The sequence below is a fragment of the Eleutherodactylus coqui genome, chromosome 8, assembly GCF_035609145.1.
Source record: "Eleutherodactylus coqui strain aEleCoq1 chromosome 8, aEleCoq1.hap1, whole genome shotgun sequence".
Lineage (NCBI taxonomy): Eukaryota > Metazoa > Chordata > Amphibia > Anura > Eleutherodactylidae > Eleutherodactylus > Eleutherodactylus coqui.
Genome location: NC_089844.1, coordinates 74,289,721 through 74,312,908, shown reverse-complemented (window position 1 = coordinate 74,312,908; position 23,188 = coordinate 74,289,721). Strand labels below are relative to the sequence as shown.

The 23,188-nt window shown below is 42.8% G+C and overlaps 1 protein-coding gene across 3 annotated transcripts in view; it reads left to right on the top strand.

Annotated features, from left to right (window-relative positions):
• Positions 1–23,188, top strand: part of MAP3K20 (mitogen-activated protein kinase kinase kinase 20) — a 187,291-nt gene that overhangs the window by 46,166 nt on the left and 117,937 nt on the right. For all 3 annotated transcript variants that reach the window (XM_066575837.1, XM_066575838.1, XM_066575839.1), the window contains exon 3: positions 14,492–14,579. In XM_066575837.1, coding sequence (XP_066431934.1) covers positions 14,492–14,579 — 88 coding nt within the window. The remainder of the gene's footprint in view (positions 1–14,491; positions 14,580–23,188) is intronic.

The following is a 23,188-nucleotide window of genomic DNA, read 5'->3' as shown; positions in this document are numbered from 1 at the left end:
TTGGTGTTATAATAAATTAAACAATAAAACAGTACACTATGTTCCAAATGAGTATGTCTCGTGTTTGTACAATACTTCGCTTATTGGGTAGGACAGTGCAATATAAATCATATTATCAGGAACATCTACTGCTGATAAGACCTATAAATCTTGGCGTAGTGAAGAAAAGAGAAAGAGCAAAGAGTAGGAACATGAAGTAGGAGAAAGAAAGGGGGGGGTGACAGTTTAAAAGAGAGGAGGGATGTGTGGGAAGGAGGGTTGGGGGGGGGGGGAAGGGTCGGGCGGCCCGCTAGTCAGTGATGTTGTCTACAGTGTAATGATGGAAATTTGTGGAGAAGGCATGTGACCATTAACAATCCAAGTGACACTTCTGGTGAGTCTCTGGCTGACACCCAAGTGGACCATGTTGACAGATATCCGCTGAGTCTCTGCTCGTCTCTGGCACAGAGTTCTTCCATATATCTAATGTTGTCTATCGCCTCTATCCACATCAATCTGGAGGGTGAGTCTTTTTTCATTGCTGCATGTGATTTTGGTGATAAGGATCCATTCACCTGTTTCTTTGGCTACTGCATGATCTATGCCCAGCCCTTGGAGGGATATACAATTTGTGCTGCTGGCGACCTGCTTAATCTGGAGGGTGATGATGTCGATTTCCACCTTCTAGGGATCACCTGGCGAACGGCCAGGACGAAGAATCGCAACAGCGACTTCTTAATTTGGTCCATTGGACCTGGGAACATTGACAATAGTCCTACTCACCCATGAATAAAGGGCACTAACCTCTTGGCATAGGGGGCAGACCAGGGAACACGACAACCAAATATGGAGAAAGGTACCTTTTTCGGCCAGGCATCTCCAGCAGGTATCCGGGTATTGTGGGAAAATTCTGGCAAGCCCGACTGGTGTCTTGTACCACCTTGTTAAGATTTTATAGTTTAATTCTTGAAACCTACTGGATATACTTATTTTGTGTGGGAGTATATAGGCCTTCCTCCATGACTCCTCAGGGGGGCGAGACGCCCAGCTCCCTGCCCCATTCTTTTTCCAGTACTGTCCCACTCTTAATTCTATTTTCTTCTATCATGAAGTGGTATAACTCTGAGATTCTCCCTTTTGTTGTTTTGGTGTTCACAAAACGTGTCTTAAAGGGCGATAGAGATGATCGCAGAAGTTGGGTGTCCCCTAGTGATATAGTGGCAGATTTGAAGATATTGAAACCATGCTCCGTTTGGTGGGTTGCGGTCCCCCAATATTTCCCTTAAAGTTTTAAGACCCCACGTTGAAACATGTCTCTTACTCTAGGGATGTCAGCTGTCCGGTTGTTTATTAGCATTTCAGTAAGTGGTAAGCCTCTGTATGTGGACAGAATATCGACATTCCCCACTAACGGTGTCAATGGGCCCGGTCGCTTGATCAGCCCTGATTTGATAGTGGGTTCCACCCATGCGGACAAAATCTCTTCTATGAGTGGCGAGAGCCCCAGGTTTTTATGTTTACCGAGGCCTGGGATTCAAATCAGGCCTGCTCCTTTAAACGGTACCGAACCTTGTTCTATGAGTACTCATCTTTTTTGGGATCCCTCCCCAAGCAGGTCTAACACTTTTCTGGTCAGCGTCGCTCTATAGTATAGAGAGATGTCCGGGACCCCCATTCCTCCCCCCTCCTTGGGGCTAGTCATAGATTTCCAATTTCGTCTAGGCCTTCCCCCCCCCCCCCCCCCAAATGAACCGCATCATTACTCTCCTGATCCTATTCAGGTATGCTCCGGGGAGATGTATGGGGACGGTCTGGAGAATATACAAAAATCTGGGTAAAACATTTATTTAAACAGCGCTGATCTTCCCAAACCAGTAGAGGGGCACTGACCGCCACCTGTCTAAATCTTCCTCCAGCTTTGATAATAGTGGTTTGTAGTTTACTTGGAACAGGTCCTTTGTGTTAGGTGTGATCGTGACTCCTAGATATTTGATCTAGTCTCCCTTCCAACGAAATGGAAAGGTAGACCTCAAGTCTTCCTCTTCTACGTTGGGTATATTGATGTTGAAAATCTTTGATTTATTTAGGTTGACCTTGAAGTTGGAGAGGCGACAAAACAATTGGAACTCCTCAAGGACGCTCGGGAGCGCCACCCTGGGGTTTGATATGTAAATTAGCAGCTCGTCAGCATGTAGCACAACCTTCTGTTTCCCTCCCGCCATCTGGACCCCCCTCCGATGTCAGTGTTATTCCGGAGGGCGTTCGCCAAGGTCTCCATGACTAAAACATATAGGAAGCGGGACAGGGGACACCCCTGTCTGGTGCCGTTTTTAATCTGTACCTGTTCTGATCATTTCCAATTTACCCATACCCTTGCTGAGGGATTATTATAGAGGGCCATGACCCATTCGCAAGATCTGGTGCCCAATCCTCTTTGCTTTAATGTTGCTTCTATGAAGTTCCAGTTTACTCTGTCAAATGCCTTTTCGGCTTCTACCGAAAGGAGACAGAGGGGGGACCCCGATTTGGCTGTCTTGGATATTAATGCTAGTGTTCTAATGGTATTGTCCCCCGCCTCCCTTCCTGGGACAAAGCCCACCTGATCGCCATGGATCCAGTTTGGTATATGGTGCTGTAGGCGGCCCGCTAACATCTTAGCATATAGTTTTATATTAATGTTCAGGAGCAAAGTCGGCCGATAGCTCTCACAGTTGGCTGTGTCCTTGCCAGGTTTATGGATGACCGTAATGACCGCCTGCAGTGCCTGTGCCGGGAAGGGGGACCCCCCAGAAACCCCATTGAACGCCTCCAACATTAGAGGGGCCAATTTCTCTGCAAACGTTTTATAAAAGTGCGGTGTAAACCCATCAGGGCCTGGACTCTTGCCCACGTTCAATGTTTGAATTGCTTCTCCTAACTCCTGAAGGGTGAAGTCTGCCTCAAGGTCCCGTGCCTCTTCACTTGGTATGCGCGTGGGGGCATGTGTGGCGATATATGCATCCCTTTTATCATCAGGGACCCCGGGGGTAGTGCTCTGTTCTCCTTGTAGATTATAAAATTTCTGATAGTAGTTTTGAAAGCTCTTGAGAATTTTTGTGTTGTCGTGTACTGTCAGGCTAAGGATATTAGTCCGAGTGGCCGAAATCTCAGCTGCAATGTCTGCGCTTTCAACATGAGGGTGGGCGAGACCGTGAATGAGGCAAGTCCACTATTCATGACTAGGTCGGGGCTGGCAGGCGCCAGTGATGCAAGTCCAGAGGCCCTCCTGGAGCTTTAGGAAACTGAGCTGTCACAGGAGGGTTCCAGTTTAAAGACCAAGGGATATCTCTCTGGTCAAGGCTTTTGTGGATTTAAGTGTCCCTTCCTGCGCAGGGCCGTCTTTCACGGCGTGCTTTGGGTTGCATGGTCTGCCATTGCTCCTGCTGTGTGGGGGCCAAGACCAATGGAACTGACGGCAAGTCCGGGAGTGCCACCATCGGTAGCTGAAGAGTTCCTAGAAAATTGGGGAGGTCACCCAATCCACAAAATACGACCGGCTTCCCGTCTCTTCTCGCTGTCAGTGAGAAGGGGTACCCCCACCTGTACTGTATCCCTTTGGCTTTTAGGGCTGACAGTAGTGGTTTAAGGGCCCCTTTCAAACGCAGGGTGTGGCGCGCCAGATCCTGGAGGAGTATGATGGGTGTGCCATTGTAGTCCAAGTCCCCTTTCTCTCTTGCTTTTCTGAGTATTGCGTCTTTATCTTTATAAAAATGGATTCTACAGATAATGTCTCTAGGACGATTGTGGTTGGTGCCTCTGGGTCCCAGAGCTCTGTGAATGCGGTCTATTTCCACATGGTTCTCTGCCGAGCGACCCAGTAGCTGTTAAAAGAAAGTCTGCGCCCATGCGTCCAACTGTTGCCCCTCTACCTCCTCTGGTAAGCCCCGTATGCGGAGATTGTTTCGCCTGTTTCGATTTTGCAGGTCGTCAAGGTGTATGATCAGACCTGTGATCTGGTCTGCTTGTGCCTGAATTGCTTGTCTGTGCGCCTCCAATATGACCGCTGTGCCTTCCTGCGCCTCCTCTACTTGCAATATTCTGTAGCCCAACTGTTGCACATCTGCATGTATAGCTTCCATAGCCTGTTTGTTAGAGGATTCAAGCCTTTGGAACAGTTCATGCAGTTAGATTTTTGTTGGTATAGCCGTTACACGGCTTTTCCAGGCTTCCTCATTTATTTTATTTATGGGGCTATCAGTCCCTTTGCATTCAGGGCTACTGGTATTACTTGGTGGTGGGGAGCTTTCCCAGAGGGGGCTACCACTTTTATCTGCCTCTGGGGTCTGTGTTGGGGGGGAGCGTGTGTTGCGCTGTGTATAAGGGCTGCTGCCCGGTGTACTCACTGTCTCCATGACCAGGGCTTCCTTGCCGACTGCTGCTCAGCTGGAGGGCTCCTGCTGCACTTTCTCCTTCTCTGGTCACTGCTCGGTTCACTCTCCTGGTCGCTCGCCCGTAGCTCTGTCTCCCCTTGTGAGTGCTGCGGGCTTGCAGGGTGTTCTGAGACGCGCGCCGCGGCCGTGGTCGGCGCCATCTTGGTTTTCACTGCCGGCTCCCTCCAGAAACCTCTCCATAGTGCCTCCTCTCCCCACCGGCGTGCACGATAGTGAGCACTGGGGTCTCTGCTTCCCCATGCTGCTGTTTCTCGCCGTGTCCTGCCGCTCTCTGGTGCCTCAGAGTCGTCAGAAGGTAGGAGGATGCGGGAGCTCGCCTGGAGTGCGACCTATCCCGCCGTACACTCGCCACGCCCTTGAACCCCCTAATGTAGATGGGAAAGCACCCTAAGTCCCTTTCAAATGGATGGGACAGGCGCAGAAATTTCTACAACAAACCTGCCGCATGTGAATTCACTTTTCTTCTCGTTGATATTATTGAGTTACTCGTGTGTTGCTTACAATGTATGGGCTACAAATAACACTTGGGGGTTGTCTGGTATAAACACTTTTTCTTGGCTGTCAGTTTTTGAGAAGTGTTTCCCGATCTACGAGGAATATGTCTTGCATAGGGCTTGCTTATGACAGCTATTTGCTAGTCTACATTTCCAATACTTTTGTGCTTGCAAATGTCGCCAAGCGCTTTATGCAGATGTCACACAATGAATAATACATCTTAAAGAACTCCTTTTGGAGATGTTAGAGTGACATGAAAAACATTTCGAACTGCTTTTATTCTTACAAGTTGATTTATTTGAGACATTTTATACTTAAGCTCCACTTTACTTTTGTTCAATGGAAGGGTTATTTTGATTTGTGATAGATGATATATGCCCAAGTCTTTATCTAAAGTTATTCAGAATCATGAAAAACTAAGTTCCAGCCTTTATTAACCCCGTATGTTAAAAATGACTTATGCCTTTGCAATGCACACATATATGTTGCAGTATAAATGAAGGGGCCAAACTATCATACACTAAATGAATAGCATGACTAAGGCGAGGGACAAGCGGAGTAAAAAACAAACTGAAATGGATACTGCGTTCTCATGTGACTAAATATAGCAATACAGTACAAGGTTTGCCGTAAGTGTCCAAGCAACTGCTTGAAGTGGGCAATGTTAAGAGACCACTGTTCTAGATTCGGAAGGTGTTGTCTGATATTACATTTATGCTGCACTGAATGCCTTTTGGTTGGACACTGATAAAAGTTTTATTTTCAAGTGCTTTATTGTCTCGCAACACACAGGGGGAGCATTGAAAAACACTGAGTCCTGATTTATCTGGCCATATTGGTGCTCTGTTTTGTACTAAGAAATGCGTTTGGCCTCTTCCGAATTTCCGTATACATCTGATTTCAAGTTTTTTTTGGGGTGCATATCTAGAAAAAAGAAAAAAAAAGTTCTGCCATGCACCATGTGATGCCGTATATACAGAGCCCTTCTAAGCTAGAAGCATGGCCCTGACAAAACAGACCTGCAAAGCTCCATTGAAAGATATCAAGGCCAATAACTGAATTTCAGAATGGCCATGTTTTTTAAAATCGTACATCCAGTAACAAGTAACTTTAAAGCAGTTTTCAAAGAGTTTTCAAAAATTAAGCAGTTAAAGGGGTTGTCTCGCAAAAGCAAGTGTTAAGTACTTCTGTATGGCCATATTAATGCACTTTGTAATATACATCGTGCATTAAATATGAGCCATACAGAAGTTATTCACTTACCTTTCCTGGCTCCGTCTAATTTCAGCGTCTAATCTCCCGATTAGACGCGCTTGCGCAGAAGGGTCTTCTGCCTTCGGGTCTGTCCGGCAGCAGCGGCGTTCTGGCTCCGCCCCTTCTACGCATCATCGCGTAGCCCCGTCACGTGTGCCGATTCCAGCCAATCAGGAGGCTGGAATCGGCACATGTGATGGAGCGGAGCTACGCAATGACGCGTAGAAGGGGCGAAGCCAGAATGCCGATCGTGCTGGACCGAACAGATGGGAGAAGACCCTTCTGCGCAAGCACGTCTAATCGGGAGATTAGACACTGAAATTAGACGGAGCCATGGAGACGGGGACGCCAGCGCAGGGAAGGTAAGTGAATAACTTCTGTATGGCTCATATTTAATGCACGATGTATATTACAAAGTGCATTAATATGGCCATACAGAAGTACTTAACCCCACTTGCTTTCACGAGACAACCCCTTTAAATAACCACCCGGTCTGCGCTGCTGTTCAGTTTCCACCACTCTGCTCCCAGAAGAAACTGTAATAGTTGTGTTAAAGTAATCACTTAATTTAGGGGATACTCAAGAGACATCATTGTCTTAGCAATCAGTTATGCCTTATATTATTATTCGAAGCATCGGAGAAGAAAACGAGAAACACTCAAGTGATGTTTCCAAGCTTTTCTGCTTTATTGTTCCAATGCAAGAATTTGTATAGTTTAGCATCCCCCACAATGTAAACAAATCAAAGTCTACAGCATGTGTGATACTTCTCTCTTAGTAAGGCCGCCTGTAGACGGGCGGAAATTCCATGGCGGGATTTCCCGCGGAATTTCTGCTCTTGGAAGCTGCCATAGGATTCCTAGGCAGACGGCTGTGGTTTGTCTGCGCGAAATCTCGCTGGGCAAACAATCCACAGCAAGTTCTATTTCTGTGCGGGGCTCACAACGTCACTCACCGGCCGCCGGCTCCGGCCTGCGCATGCGCCGGCCGCCCGGCAGCTGGCACATGAAAGATCCGGAGCTGCTGGGCGTGGGTAAGTATGCGCTGCTCTCTGCAGGCGCTCGGGTCGGGTCCCGCGGCAAGAATTCTTGCTGCCGAATCCGAGGCGGCCTAAAACATTACAAAGGTTAGTAAATGTTCATTACAATGCCTGTCTTTTGCCCACATACTTGTTCCTATGCACAAGGCACAAATATTATGCACACGACACTACTGCATAAGATATGATTCGATACTTTCACATGTGTCATTCATGTTACAGTCATCTCTTCAACACTGGCTTTAGTGGTCATGTGTGCAAGAACAGCATGTAACTACTGAATGATTGGCTGCAGCTGTCACATGAATGATGAATGGCACATGGCCACTGTAGGAGTGTATGAAACCAGTGTGGGGGCAACTGGGACAGGACTGGGAGACTAACAGGTCAGCACTGCATAGCTTATCACTTTCGCTCATTCTTTATGCTCAGCCCCTTTTTGAAAACCATGGTTACACCCCTTTAAATGTATTATTACTAATAGAAGTTTGTTTGCACCGTGCAGCATTAAAGGACCATTTTTCAGTTCTGTAATAAGTTAGGGCTAAATGGCGATTAGCTGCGACAGAGACTGTGCAGCCAAAAAACGCTGTGTAGTCTTGCAACATAGCACTTCCATTTAAGTTACTTGAAGATCACAAAAAAATCCAAACTTGATGGCAGAGGTGTAACTTGAAGCTTCTGGGCCCCAATGCAAAATCCGTAACAGGGCCCGAACTATAATGCTTTATTCCTAGTACTGGGCTCCCTATATGGAGAAGAGAGGCCTTATAGGCCCCTAAGGCTCCTGGGCCCAGGTGCAACCGCATCCTCTGCATCCTCTATAGTTACGCCTCTGCTTGATGTATTTTTTGTGACCTATGAGTTGTGGTTGCAGCAACCTGCAACTCGCACTGCGAAGCCATTGGCTTCAATGGAAGTGCGAGTTTGCAGGGCTACACAGCAAACTTTGGTCATGTGAAGCCCTATAAAGTTAGCCTAAATCCACACCTGACACCGTGCTGTAAGGCTGAGTGGGTACGGGTGTCCATTCAGAAATGTTCCCGTAGAATACTGCAGCCATAAAGTGGGGGACAACCCAACAGAGGCAAGGTCCTGTTAGTATGGAGGAATAGTAGGGATCTCTTTCCAGTGGCTTTCTTGTGAGGCTAAAGCAGGGAGGTCTGAATGGGGGTCCCCAATTTATAATGTTTATATGGCCCATCAGGGTATTTGGATATAGGTTTTTTAGTGATCTTTAAAATAAATTCTGCTCTATCTGGAAGACATTGTTTAATGATAGATGGGATTCGAATATTCTGATGGTATATGTCCTATAATATTTCTCACCCAAGTTGAGGAACTTTAGAAGTGAATATTTATGTCAAGTATGTGTTGGATATATCTGTCATTATAGTATTGTGTTAGAGTATATATAGTTGAAACTAGTAGAAAGTCGGTTACAGGACGGTGACTGCAATATGTATATTACAATGTAAGCTATTTGTAAGACCCGAAACACCCAGGGCAAACCAACCTGGAGGTCCCTTGCGTGTTGCCTCACAGGACCTAAAGGGGTCGTGCGAAAAAACATTAAAAAAAAATAATGGCTGGACAGGTGATAACATAAAAAAGAGGGCATACTCCCCTGTCTTCGGTCCCCTGTGACCCAGCTGCCCGGCTCCCGCTGCCCTATCCCTATCCTCCACTGCAGGCAGCCACTAGAAGTAAGGTGACCGCTGCTGTTAATCAGAATCTGCAGCGTCACCTTTTGAACTCCTGGCATCATGATGCTCACATCCTGGGCCTCATGATGCTAGGAGTTCAAGACAGTGATGCTGCATCCTTTGATTGGCCGCAAACCGTACCACATCAGGCTAAGATGTATATATAGTTTTATATATATATATATATATATATATATATATATATGTATATATATTTTTATTATATATATATATATATATATATATATATATACACACACAAAAGATAATATTCTGACAGCCTGTGAGTTGTCGAAGAATTGGGTTATAGTTTATATGTGTTTGGCTTCTTTGGTTTCTGTAGACATAAACGGGGCTAGTAAAAATATTCTAAAACAATTGAAAAAAAATCCCCAAAAACGTAAACTATGTTAAAATTTTCTTTTTGTTTTGTTCTAATGTTAGATCTTATAGTAGATTTGGAGGACATCGATCTTTAAATGACTCAAAAAGTTGCTAAACTTTACGGAATGCCTCTGAAAAATGGACGGATTAGATTCTCTCTATAGAAATAGCCTAATGACTAGGGAGATTAGGGATTTCCAGGAGGAGTGATAGAGGAACAATACAGGAAAAGATGCTTGACAATTGTTATTTCATCAGATATTCAAGTATTTACTAAAATAGACGTGTCAGGAGAGCTGACAGATCTTCTTTGACAAATATTCAGGGCCAGTTTAAAGATAAGACAATTGACTCGGTTGCCTAACAAGTGTTAGAGGCCCAATGCAGTCTGTACTTAACAATCCTGATAGGTATGTTTTTTTTGTTTTGTTTTTTTTAAATAAATGCCTTGAATTGTGGAAAATGGAAAAATAGATGTTACAGTGCACTAAATGGCCTTAGTTCGTACGATCGGCAGTGTGTCTCCTCATATGATATATCATTTCATCGTCCTTTTGCTTTTATTTCCTAAGTATACCACTAAAAGTGTTATTTTACTTCGCTGGCTTTGGCAAAGTTCCAGAAGCTCTGTTGAAGTGTCTATAAAGTTGTTTCACAGAAGTACTTCCCACGGAAAAGATGGTGGTGGTTATATGTCAGGTTACATTTTTAGTTGAGCTAATAAAATCAAGTTTTGATACTATATTTAACTTTTTTCTCAATCTGCGTAAGATCTCAGATACCAGACCTGATCGGTAGCATTACTTCAAATCTCGGCACTTATTGAACCTCCTCGTCTGAAAGGCAGGATACCACATTTTGGCAGTTTAGCTTTATCATTGGGTTCATACACATATTTTTTACGTATTTTTTTTGGTTATTTTTAAGTGGCTCTAAATGTTAAAAAATCCTCAGATATTCAAGTTTTTAAACTAAACACTGGAAGACACACAATACACTGATACTCCCTGTTATCTGATATTTACTTGCCAAACTGGGACAAGGTGATCAGAGTCTGTAGGGGCCTTAGAGTACCAATTACACAGGACAACTGTTGGGCGCGTCAAGGGGCTGTGTTGTTTTAATATAAAGATCTTTATGGACTGGGCGTGTGTTAAAATAAAAAAATAACACCTGTCCTCTGAGGCACCACTAACCTGCTGCACTGCTCTGTTCCTGCCTATCGCCACCGGAAGTCACCTGACCACTGCGGCCAATCAAAACTTGACTCCTAGCATCATGGTGTCTAGGTTTTGAGCACTGATGCCAGGAGTCTGGAAAGTTCCTGAATAGCTGCAATGGTCACCTAACTTCAGGCAGCAGAGCAAGGAGATGGAGCAGCGGAATCGGCTAGCGGTGTCCCAGAAGGCCGAGGACAGGTGAGTGTGCGTTATTTTTTTATTTTAATGCATGCCCAGACGTAAAATCTATATATTAAAACTACACAATCCCTTTAAGGGGTTCTTTCACACAGGAGCGATGATCGTCTAGTCAATGGAGGCGGAGCGCATCGTAGATCTTTTCTGGCAACCAGCCTCCATTCAGAGGAAATGAGCAATCGTTCATAGATGAATGGATGCTTGTTTGAAAGTACCCTTATATGGGACAGAATAGCAGCACTCTAGACAAGGATAATACTTTTTTGCAGCTCCCCATCCAGTCCCTGGTTGAAGAGCAGTACTACATCTCTTTATGAAGACTGTACCAGAAGCTTTTCTGACCATTAAAGGGGTTCCACCAAGAACACAACCCTTGTTCATATGTCTTATTGGGGTATATGAATGTCATAGAGCAGGGTCCCCCACTCAGGACTCAGATCCGTTAGATGCTCTGTAAAATAGGCTCCCATTCTGGTGGACTTTGAGCCATCCAGGTATCATAGTCATGTAACATTGTATTTCCACGCTGTATGTGGCTTCCCCCAGCCGAATCAGGGATTTGCAGGGGGTGCTAGGAGTAGAACCTGGGGTGATCAGCTGTTCACCCTGGGCACCACATTCTGAAAGTAGTCAAACCCTTTAACTATCATTCATTGCAACTGCCATAACGAGCACAAACCCTGCTGCACTATCTATACAAAAATGGTTCTGCCTCAGATATGAAGTCATGAAGGAGTATTTCTGTGACCGGCACAACTCTATTTGATAGTAGCTGTTCCTGGTCCAGCAGCTGAGTCCCATTTAGCTGTGATACCAGGCACAGTCCATTCCGAGAGCTGTGGCGGGTAAAGAATGAAGAGAATGCTGATCTGATATTGACGACCTATCGTAAGGATACTTCACCAATATTCCAGTCCTGGAAAATCCCTCTATAAAAGCTGAAATGCTATAACATTAGATGGATCATTTATCTGGGCATTTATTCTGGTTGCACTTTTGAGTTTAGAGGACAATAAATATTGACTTTTGCCTTCCTCTGGATCAACAATGCAAATTAATGGGTGGATGTAGATGGACATTAAAACTTAAGGAATTATGTATTACAAATCGAATAAGCACATTATTGCTCTTCTACTTTACATGCTTTTTTTAACCCCTTTGTGACCAAGGCCTTTGATGTTTAAAGGTCCAAAATCAACAGTTCATTCTTTAGAGTTAATTTTTATTTCATAACTAATTTTTTAAATTATTTTGTGGCTTGGATTGGTTTTCTTATGAGACAACGACAGGGCCAGTATTCCCATTCTTAATACGAGATTTCTCATTTTCAGTTAATTTACATTAATGTGTGGCACGTTGTTCTGTTAATATGTATTATTCAATGATCAAAAGCCTCCAGTATTTTAGAAGACAGTCTTGCAGATTTCAGAAAACATACGCAGCACTGAAGTTTATTAAACCTACATTTCTAACAATCTTGTTTCATGTTTGCTCTTTTAAACTCCCATGACTGTTTTGTGCCTTTTGTGTTCTTCTACTATTTTGGGGGCAATAAGGAACATAATTATCAACTGGTTCCTTCTGTAAGTTCCTCATGTAGTAATAAAAAAAAAATCATAAAAAAGAGACAATATCTACCTTTGAAGAACATAAGTGACATCCTGAAAACAAATGTTAAAGTAGTTGTGTGAACCAAGGCTTTCCAAGGCTCATTTTTCCTCTTCAGTGGCATCAAAGACAAAGTAAAAGATCTGACATAAATCAGAAAAGTTACTTTGCTGTTTTGAACGATTGCAATCAAAGGAAATGGTTTTTCTAACTACATAAACTATAGTAAGAGAGGTCACAGAACAGCACTACCACCCCAGGATCCGCTGCACTTTAGAAGTATGTCTAAAAGCTTGCGTGAAGCATCTGACACCTGGGGTTTGATTCATATCCGTATGGAAAATGCACACACAAAGTTGCTAATGTACATGTAACATAGCACTCGCTTGGGTTCCAATTTTTGGCCCCATCTCCATAAAAGCTTCAGAACCCACGAAACCACAGGAGGATTCTTTGTGTAATTCACAAGTTTCTTTGGGAAGTTTTCCAGGTCTACACAATGGTCTGTATATATTACCTCTGAGAATAGGTCATTGCTTGTTTTGGGCAATGCTGTTTCCCTAGCTATAAGGTTTCTTGTACCGTTTGATGATGGTGCATTTAGTTGTCCGTTATGCAAGGCTGTTGACATAGACTGTGAATGGTAAATTCATGGTACAAGTGGTCGACTAGAAGCATAGCTTTTGACATAGACCATGAATAATGAACTCATGGTATACAGTGCTCGAACAAGAGCGTGGCTGTTGACATAGACCATGAATTGTGAACTCATGGAACAAGTGGTTGAACAGGAGCATGGCTGTTGACATAGACCATGAATGGTGAACTCATGGAACAAGTGCTTAAACAAGAGTATGGCTATTGACATAGACCATGAGTGATGAACTCATGGTACAAGTGGTCGAAGAGGAGCATGCAAGACTTGCATTACCAAGTTGTTGAGACTCTAGAGGCACAATGAAGAAGTGAACTTGCACACTACTTCGTCCTCTGAGTGGCATCCATAGTATAACTATATTGACTGATCTTTGCTTGCTATGGGAATCTTATGGCAGGCACTGTATTTGTGGATCCACTTGATGTTACTGTTTGGGTATCCTGTGGTAGGCACTGTTTTTGAGGGTTGTTCTTGCTATCGGTGTTATGGACTTTGCTTTTTAAGATTTTCTTGCTGTTACTATTATATTCCTGCGGAAGTTGCTCCATGTTATAACTGTCTTTTCATATTTAGGCTACATTGGGACAGAAAATCACTAGAAATTCACTAGTAGATCATTAAAAAATCACGACTTTGCACTTTTTACAGTTGACAATTTTCCAAAATTACCTCAATTTACTGTCATCATGTGGTACCAGCCTTATTGTTATGAGATCAAAAAATTCTTTGGCTGCCTGCAGACGGGCGGAATTTCCGCCCTTGGAAGCTGCCATAGGATTGCGTTAGCAAACAAACCGCAGCATGTTCTATTTCTGTGCGGGGCTCGTCACTCGCCGGCTCCGCTCTGCGCATGCGCCAGCAGCCGGCACATGAAAGATCCAGAGCTGCGGGGCGCAGGTGAGTACGCGCTGCTCTCTGCAGGCGCTCGGGTCGGGTCCCGCGGCGAGAATTCTCACTGCCGGATCCGACCCGGCTGTCTGCAGGCGGCCTTTCCCAATGATTGAGAAGTCATTTGTCATCCCATAGTACAGGATTTGACCCTGGCTCTAGCGTATAGGGCTTAAGGTCATAACATGTAAACATGGTATGGTATTTCCATTCTGTGGCCATACACATTAGATATAGATGGGCAGAATCTGGTGATTTCGATAGGATGACTCATCATCTAATGTTTAGAATGGCCTCCCGACTTTTCCCCAACGGCAAATATTTGGGGACGTGGGGAATAGGCATTAAATAGGTTGGAAGTTGGGGTCACCCTTGTCAGGGCCAGTGCTGCACTTAGTGATAGGAGGAACACACTAGGGTGCATTTTCCTCTTTTTATTTGTGCTTAATAAAAGTTTTATATATACAACTAAGAGTATATACTCTGATCATTCCAAATTTCATGACGGGTATTGATTAATATCATTGAGATGTGACCCCTGGTTAATAAGTTTACTTGAGATGTATTTTTAAATTGTAAATCCATCAATTTATGAACATTTTTGCCATTTATGGTTTTCTTTTTGTTCACAGGCAGAAATACTTAGCATGCTCAGTCACAGAAACATCATCCAGTTTTATGGAGCTGTACTTGAACCTCCAAACTATTGTATTGTTACAGGTAAGATTAAAATCATTGCCATTCTGAGAGTTCATATGTCACAGTCATAACAGGGGTTTCAGTGACTCACATTGGCCAGTTTCTGGCAGTCACACTGTGCTGTGTGAACCGAAGAAGTTCAAACCTGTTTTGGGATCAATTTTTTTTTAAAGTTCGGTTTGCGGTGAACCTTAGGTGTTCCGTCCTGGCGGAATGTCACTGTAGCGGTGTTGGCTTCATCTCCTCTCCTATGGCTCATTGGTTAGCACTGGTGCCTTGCAGAACTGGAGTTCTGGTTCAAATCTGACCAAGGTCAACATCTGCATGGAGTTTGTATGGTTCTCCCTGTGTTTGTTTGGGTTTTTTCTTCATAATAATCACCATTATTTATATAGTGTATACATTTATTGAGGAGAAGGAGAAGGAGGAAGATGAAGAAGCATGACGGCTCATTGGTTAGCACTGTTGCCTTGGAGTTACAGGTCCAAATCCGACCAAGAGCAACATCTGCATGGAGTTTGTACGTTCTCACTGTGTTTGTTTGGGTTTCCTCCCACACATCAAAACAATACTTATAGATGATTATAGATTGGGAGCCCCAATGGGGACAGAAATATCAAACAAAGTAAAGCCTGTGTAATATGTATGTGCTATATAAATAAGGGTGATTATTATGAAACACTGGAAGAACATGCAAACTCCATGCAGATGTTGTCAGATTTAAACCTAAGACCCTAGCACTGTAAGGCAACCGCTGAGCCACAGAGGAATAGCCACATCCAGATTATTTTAGGGGTATTGGTGAAGTTCCTGTTTAGTTTAAACTAATTGAGACTAAATCTAACTAGTTTCGAACTGGGAGAACGGAACTTTTAAAAAGTTTGCGGAACTCTAGCCGCACTATCCATATGTTTCAATGAAAAGTTGGTTACTGGATTCTTTCTATAACTCCCTCGGACCATGCAGATATGCCGCTGATGTGTATGGTTATGGTACTGGCAGCAGGGGTCATGGAGCCCCCCATTCTCATACTAGGTGAAGGTTCTAGAGAGACCAACACCTGTCAGACATTTATGGAATATCTCATGAAAAGGATAGAAATCCCTCTTCAATCACAGGTGGAGCTTTACTTTATCAAGTGGCAAGGATATAACAACGGCTTTTCATTTAACAGAAACTATTATACTTTCTCCATTAATAATCCTTGCATGCATGATGAGGCATAAAAGAGTAACACATCAGATAACTGCAGCGTGCTTGTAGACATTACAAAAAAGTGGAGGTCGTTTATACAGTGTAACTCCCCTAATCCCTTTGCTTATTAATGTACCATGAATTCCCCTATCCCTGCAGATAAATATCATTTTCTGGCGTTTTCCGGATAATAACAGAGGTATTACTATTTCTCAGTTTGCTTTTTCTTCCCATTGAGTGGATAGAAATGTTTCAACTGGTTATTACATAGTATTACAGCAAAAACCCATAAGACAATTAAGTACTTACAAGAAGACTATAGTCAGTGTACATATTCTTTTCATGTTACTTTATATACTTAGAAGGCGCAGTGGGACAGATTTATGTATAAATCAGTCTGTACAAGCAATTACCGCAATGTTTGTTGCTATGGAGAAAAGCAACATTTGTTAATTAGCACTATTTATCATGAGTGGACTTCTCTACACTTTAACCTCTGTCCAAGTGCCATGTTAGTACATAGGGATGTTTTAGGGCGAGTTTACGCAACGTATTCGATGGGGCTGGAAAAAAAAGGCACGTCATATACACCCCTGGGAGATCTTGGTTTTTACACGTCAAAATACACGTCCAAACTTGGCGATGCATATTTTTAAATATCCCGTATCATTGGAAAGTCAAAATCCAACGTGTAAAATGAAAAAAAAGAAGTGACGTCACTTTTTTTGTGATTGTTCCCAGAAAGAGAAACCTAATCATCTTGTAGATATGATACCTTTTAATAGCTAACAAAAATACATGATGTTAGTGCGAGCTTGCGAACCAACGCAGGGTTCTTCTTCAGGTTTTTTTTCTACAACGTGTATTCTAAATACACGTCGTAAAAACAGGGACACGGATTCCCATTACAAATCAATGGGAAATGGATTATAAGCACATTTTGGCACATATGTTGCTATGAAATATGCATCAAAATACACAACAAACTACAACATGTGAACATACACTAAGGGTGCCCACCCACTAGCGTTTTTTTACTGCGAAATTCGCAGCGTGTTTTTTTTTCTGCAGGGGTCTTTGGGCTATGGGACATGCAAAGCTAAAATCGCGATCGCGCAAAATCGCGATATCGTGGTAAATTGCGATTTTGCGCGATCGCGATTTTTACATTACAAGTCCCATAGACCCCCTGCAGAAAAAAAAAGCCTGCGAATTTCGCAGTGAAAAAAAACGCCAGTGGGTGGGCGCCCTTAGCCTGTAAGATTTAATGGCGAAGCTTTTATTAGGCTCTAGAACTAGTATTGCTTTACTAGCATTACAGAACTGGTTTAAAGTAATGCTCGGCTGTAATCGCCAGAGAAGCCGCTTCTGGCCAGACTTTTCTCATAAAGCAGCGTCAAATAAATGTCCAACCATGCAATGCATTGGCATACCTACAGAGAAGACCCCCTTCTTTGACATCTATATGCCCTAATAGAGCCTATGGACAAGGGTTATATTCATGAAACACCCCCTCTAAATACATACTGGTCTTCACTGGGTCCAAAATCTGTCTGCCTTTGCTCTCATGCAGTGATTGATGGCCTTCTGTGTATGAGTATGTGTATGTGGGAACTAGAGATGAGCGAGCGTACTCGCTACGGCAAACTACTCGAGACCTGACCGCTCGTCTCAAAAGATCATGTGCCGGTGGGGGGAGAGCGGTAAGTTGTGGGAGTGAGCAAGGGGGAGCGGGGGGGGGGGGGGGGAGTGAGAGGAATAGGTCTTCCCCCGTTCCTCCCGCCAGCACCCGAATCTTTTGAGACGAGCGGGCAGGTACTCGCATAAGGCACTACTCGCTCGAGTAGTTTGCCTTAGCGAGTACGCTCGCTCATCTCTAGGGGGAACATAAATTAGGCTTGCTTCACTTTTGGGTCTTCTTGCAGGTTACATGAAGGAGCCCATTCATTTCCGTGGAACTGCGCCTCATGCCTTAATGTGTTCATTAGTTATTTCATAATCTTGACTTGTGTGATAGATTGAAAAAGTGACACAAAGTTTGTGATCATTTTCCAATCTATTTAGAACAAAAGAAGGGCAAAAACATACAAAAGAAACCTCTCTCTATGACGTCTTCTAAAGTTGTATAAGCTATGTATATAGCTTTGATGGACGTTTCCTCCTGCGGCTAATGTTGTCCAGATCAGATGGCACAAACTTGTTGGAAGTTTTTGTTTCTACTTTTCCTCTTTAAATATCGCCTGAAATCCTTGTAGGCTCACAGGGGCCAAGTTTCTTCAGCTTTGTAGACATCTTCCAAGGTATTATTTTTGGACGGATTGATATGGCTGCTAGCAGAATCATCCTTAACACTCGGCAGTCGGAGCTGTATTCTCTCCGGCTTGTATTCAAACCAGATGATGTTGTAATGAGCTCACCAACCAAAACGTTTCCTGCATCGTTCCAACATAATACACTATCATTGTATGGTATAATAGCATAATAATCCTACAACGAACATAATAAACTGCTATTATTTCATATAACAATCATAAGAATAAAATACAATTACACCAATGACAATCATAATAACAATAGTAATATAAACCCAATGCTCTATCATTCTTTGAAATAAGCTGTAATATATATATATATATATATATATATATATATATATATATATATATATATATATATATATATATATATATACACACACACACATACACAAATATATATATATTATATATATATGTTTTATAAATAAAATTCACCAAATAACCATTGTATGCCTTGGAAAATCTTATAGCTACTTCTTTTTAGAACTGGTTTGAAAATATGAAGTATTGTTTGTAGGGATGAGCCCCACATCAGAACAGTGATTCTAGTTAGGGTGGTTTCACATCTGTGTTGATACCTCTGGTTGGAGATGTGGCCCAAAATACCAGGCAGCTGAGTGATAACCAATTGGCCCCAATTATGGTCAATGGGGTCCATTTGGTGTAGTTCAGCTCTGTTATAAAACGGCCCTGTTTGGCCAAGGGATTATTCTTTCTTGCTTCCCGAGTGAAACAGGAACCAAGAACCCCCATCACAGATATGAAACCACCCTTATAATTTACTTTTGCCCTAAGCTTGTCATAAGATGTCAATATTGGGGGGTCTATGCACCAATTAGAGGCTGCAGCTCACCAAATGCCCATTCAACTTCTTTTGACTTCACTCAGAACAGATGAAGAAAAACCGTAGACTGTAATGCAGTCTAATGATCTGACTTTGTTTCTCTCAAATAAAACTAAGAGGGAGGCCAACGGGAGTTTGGGGAAGGTCTCTAAGCACATGTTCACACAACAGACGTTTCTACATGGGATCTGTAGACAAATCACATCTTATTGATTTCCATGGGAAATCCGCAGGAACATCACACAGACGTGGATTTGATTCTTCTGTGGACTTGAAATCCAAGACGCTGAAAAAAAGGAAATGATATACCGATTCACTGCGGAAATCACAGCGGATGGTTGCACATGAATTAGCACCATTGAATGTGGCTAAATCCATGCCGTGATCTGCATCAAGCCTAACTGCAAATCCATGGCAGAAATCTATGAGTCCTGGATTTCTGCCATGGACTCCAAAGCAGATTTTTCTAATGCAAAGATCCCATGTGTAAACATGCCCTAATGGGGGCAACTGTATAGAAGTTTTTGGGACATCTAGAGTGTCTGTCTATCTATGCAATCTTAATTTTCATCCACCTATCAACAGAAATGGAATGTTGGGGTTCGTATTTACGGAACGATCGCACATGGTCTTCTGAATGACCCATACACATTCAAATTCTTCCAGTATGTGAATGATGATTTCCAACACCGCTAACCTGTTTTTTAAAAGCTTAATGGCCATTTACACTGCTTGATGATTGGGTGAGAATGTTCACCTAAATGTTCGTTTCCTGATTAAGTGCGAATGATCAGCAAATGCTCAGGATCGTGTCTTTCTAGTGAACATAAAATTGCTTCTTGGTTGGCATCTCCCCAAATAAACAGGCAGCAGTATGGAAATTAATGATCTGCCATGCAGTGGAAGAGTATTGATTGGCAGGATTTGTTGGCACTCGTTACAACGGGCCGATACCGTGTGTCAGTGGTTGATTGCAAGAATCATTCACTTTAAAATGAGAACTTAAAAGTTCCTTCTTTTAACTCTTCCTCCAGCATAAGTGCAGGTTAATATTAGTTTGCAGATAGAGCAGATAGCCAGCAGTGTATTCTACTCAGAACTCATTAACAGTAAGTAAACAGTGCTGAGGATCTGGCAAGGAGGCACCGGCGCCCAATCTATCATTGTACTCTGATTATTCCTCCTCTTGCCTCAAAGGCCCAGTTACAGATAACCTGCCTGAAAACAAGTGCTAATTGACGATATAACAAGTCAATCTGCACTTTTTAAACTTCTATTTAAATTATCATATGTTTGGCCAAACGATCGTTCCTATGATCATTTATTCCTATGCAGTTTGGTTTATGAAAAGCTTATATCAGCTGATCACAGCATTTGAGGCTCCAGGGAAAGCTTTGTATTAGTTAGTTTTTGACCGAACACTGGTTTGACCAACAGCTATTTGTCCTGAACCCCAACACACATGCATGGTAACCCCAATACCCATGCATGGCAGAGCATGCATGTGTTCTCAATAAGAAGAGAGGAATTAGCCACTACCAGACATCAACATACTCAATTCTCTTTTCATCTGTCATTGGGGGAAAGTTGGGGCACTGCCATAGACATTAGATGGTCAACCAGTGTAAGTTTAATGTATATGGCCACTTTAGTTGTAATACTCAATTCAAATTGTAAGACCAAGAATGCTCAATACGAACATAAGGAGGCATGGAAATCCACTACTTCAGTCATTGCCCCTGACGTGTGTGCTTTTCTGATGCTTGATAAGAAAATTAATATTAAAGAGTGCCTAATTTATCAGATGAATTTACAGAATAACCTGCTGTGTGTACATAAGGAATAACACTATTGCAGGCTATTATATGACCTGCAACCTGCATTTATCACCCACTGTCCCCTCTGCAGCCTGTATCTCTGATTTTCAGTTCTCTGTGAGCTGGTAGGAGGAGTATGCTGTTATGTTTTCTACAAACTACACATGGAGAAAACTGCAGATTCTACTCCCTTATTCTCTATAGCACGCACAGAGATAACATCATAGGAGACTCCAGAGAAGTGCTGAGCAGTGTGGATATGATTTCAGTACAGTAAGCAATTACTTACTATTAGCTAAATGCAGAGTCTGTATGAATCTCTTACCCTTTTGTATCCCCCTCCCCTCTACTCTCCATAGACTTCTATGGACAGCACGGATTGTCACCCTCCTCCACTTCCTATAAACCGTTTTGCTATCTGTTGTTAGAGACAGGCATCACTCATGTGACAGCAGACAGTGGATAGCAAAATAGAAGGAAATGAGACATCTACTGGCCATATCGGCTGTTACATAAGTTACTAGTGTTATTTTTTCTCTTTTTTTTAGTTTGGACGACTTTTTTTAGCACTTGTGCGTTAGGTCTCAGCTATGATTAGTGACTTCAGATTAGTTGGTTTATATAATAATAGTTTGAAATGTACTGCTTCTTCTGTTTTTGTCGCTGACCTTTGCTTTACACTGCAGCTTTGCTTGTCAAAATTGGATGCTGTAAGCACATATTCAACAGGGAGTGCAAGAAAAGCTGCTTTTTATTACTGCGAGGATAGAAGGATAATAAGGCATAGTGTATGATATACGTATGTATTGAGGTGAAGGAATAGCCATACAAAGAGGAGTGAAGGTTACTGTTCGGTAAAGATGGATGTGGTAGTAATTATTTGTTTTTTTATTTTATTTTTTTTATTAATCCCCTTTTGAAAAATGTGTACAAAATCTCTCAATATTATTTCACTTGAAGCTGCACATGATGCCAGTGGCTACAAGATGTGACTATAAGTGGAGATATATATCACAGTTAAATCATCCCCGCTGCAGATGAGATGATCATATAAAAATGACAATCCCTTTAAATACGCACTCCTGCTGTGATAAAATGATCCCTGCCAGACGAGGCCTTGATGAAAGCTGTGACAGCTGGAGAGTCCAGACAAGTTAGTGACACCGAGGATGTACAGAGGAATTTCCAGTAGTTCCTTGCTAGGTACTGACGGGCTCCACTTTGAAGCCGTTCCATGGATCGTGTTGGGTAATTGCATGATCAGCATTTCCCTATATTGTTATCTTTGATGGATGTAGAGACTTAGGGACCTGTTCTGCAATAACCCGGCAGGCTGATCAGGATGCACTGCACAGTTATTCTTAATCCCATGCTTTAAGCCTTTCACTGCCGAGGACGCATGTAATAGGCCATGCATGTCATGGCTAGAATATTAGAGCTTAGATCTTGGCATCATGTTCAAACTCAGAGTCTTAGCTGTTATTTGATACCACGCTCAATATCTAGTTGGGGTGCAGCACTTATTTCAAGTTGGGGAGCAGCGTGAAAAGTTTTACTTCTTGCTTCTGTGCCTTTAAGGGAGGAGGGGGAGGTGCTGCAAGTGAGAGCAAGAAGAGAGATCCCAGCCTACTATCAAGCCTTCTGTGACCTTGGGGAATTGGGGGGATACAGAAGAAAATATGTCTTAAAGGGGTTGTCCAGAGAAAATTACTTTTAAACTTTAGAGCCAAATCACTTACGACAACAAAACAAAAGAGTGCTTACCCTCCTTAGTCCTGGCGATCCAGCACAGCAGACCCACGATTCATCCGATCTCCGTGACAGCCGCCTACCAATTAGAGGCCACAGTGTCACAGCTCTCATCCTGGGCGCCATGATGCCAGGAGTTCCAAACAGTAATGCAACGGCCTGGCAAATGGCAGCCAACTTACTTTTGCTGTCAACAGAAACCGAGTGAATCGCGGGGCTGTAGTGCTGGATCGCCAGGGCTGAGAAGGGTAAGTACCATTGTGTTTTGTTGTTTGAAGTGATATGGCTCTAAATTTTAAAAGCTTTTTGTATGTTTGTCACATTTAAAGTGTTTTGTTTCTTTTCCTACCAAAGAAGTGCCAATATGACCAGTTACACCTCTAATCATCCCTTTGCCTAATCAGACCACTCCCCGACTCCGTGCTTGGCAATCTCCGATACGTATGTATGCATGACCGCTGCTCCGTTCCTAAGGGCAAGCTTAGGACTTTCATTTTTACTATTGGTGGCTGTCCCAACGGTCAGACTTCGACTAAACCGCCACTTATGACCTATCCTGTGGATAGTTAATAAGTGGATTTGGTGGAACAACCCATTTAAAAGGTTAAAAAAATTGGCGGTTTGGAGCTTAGCGATTAGTTCAATGCAAAGCTTTTAGAATTTGCAAAAAGTGCGTAATTGTCTACAGGAATCAATAATCTTTCGTCA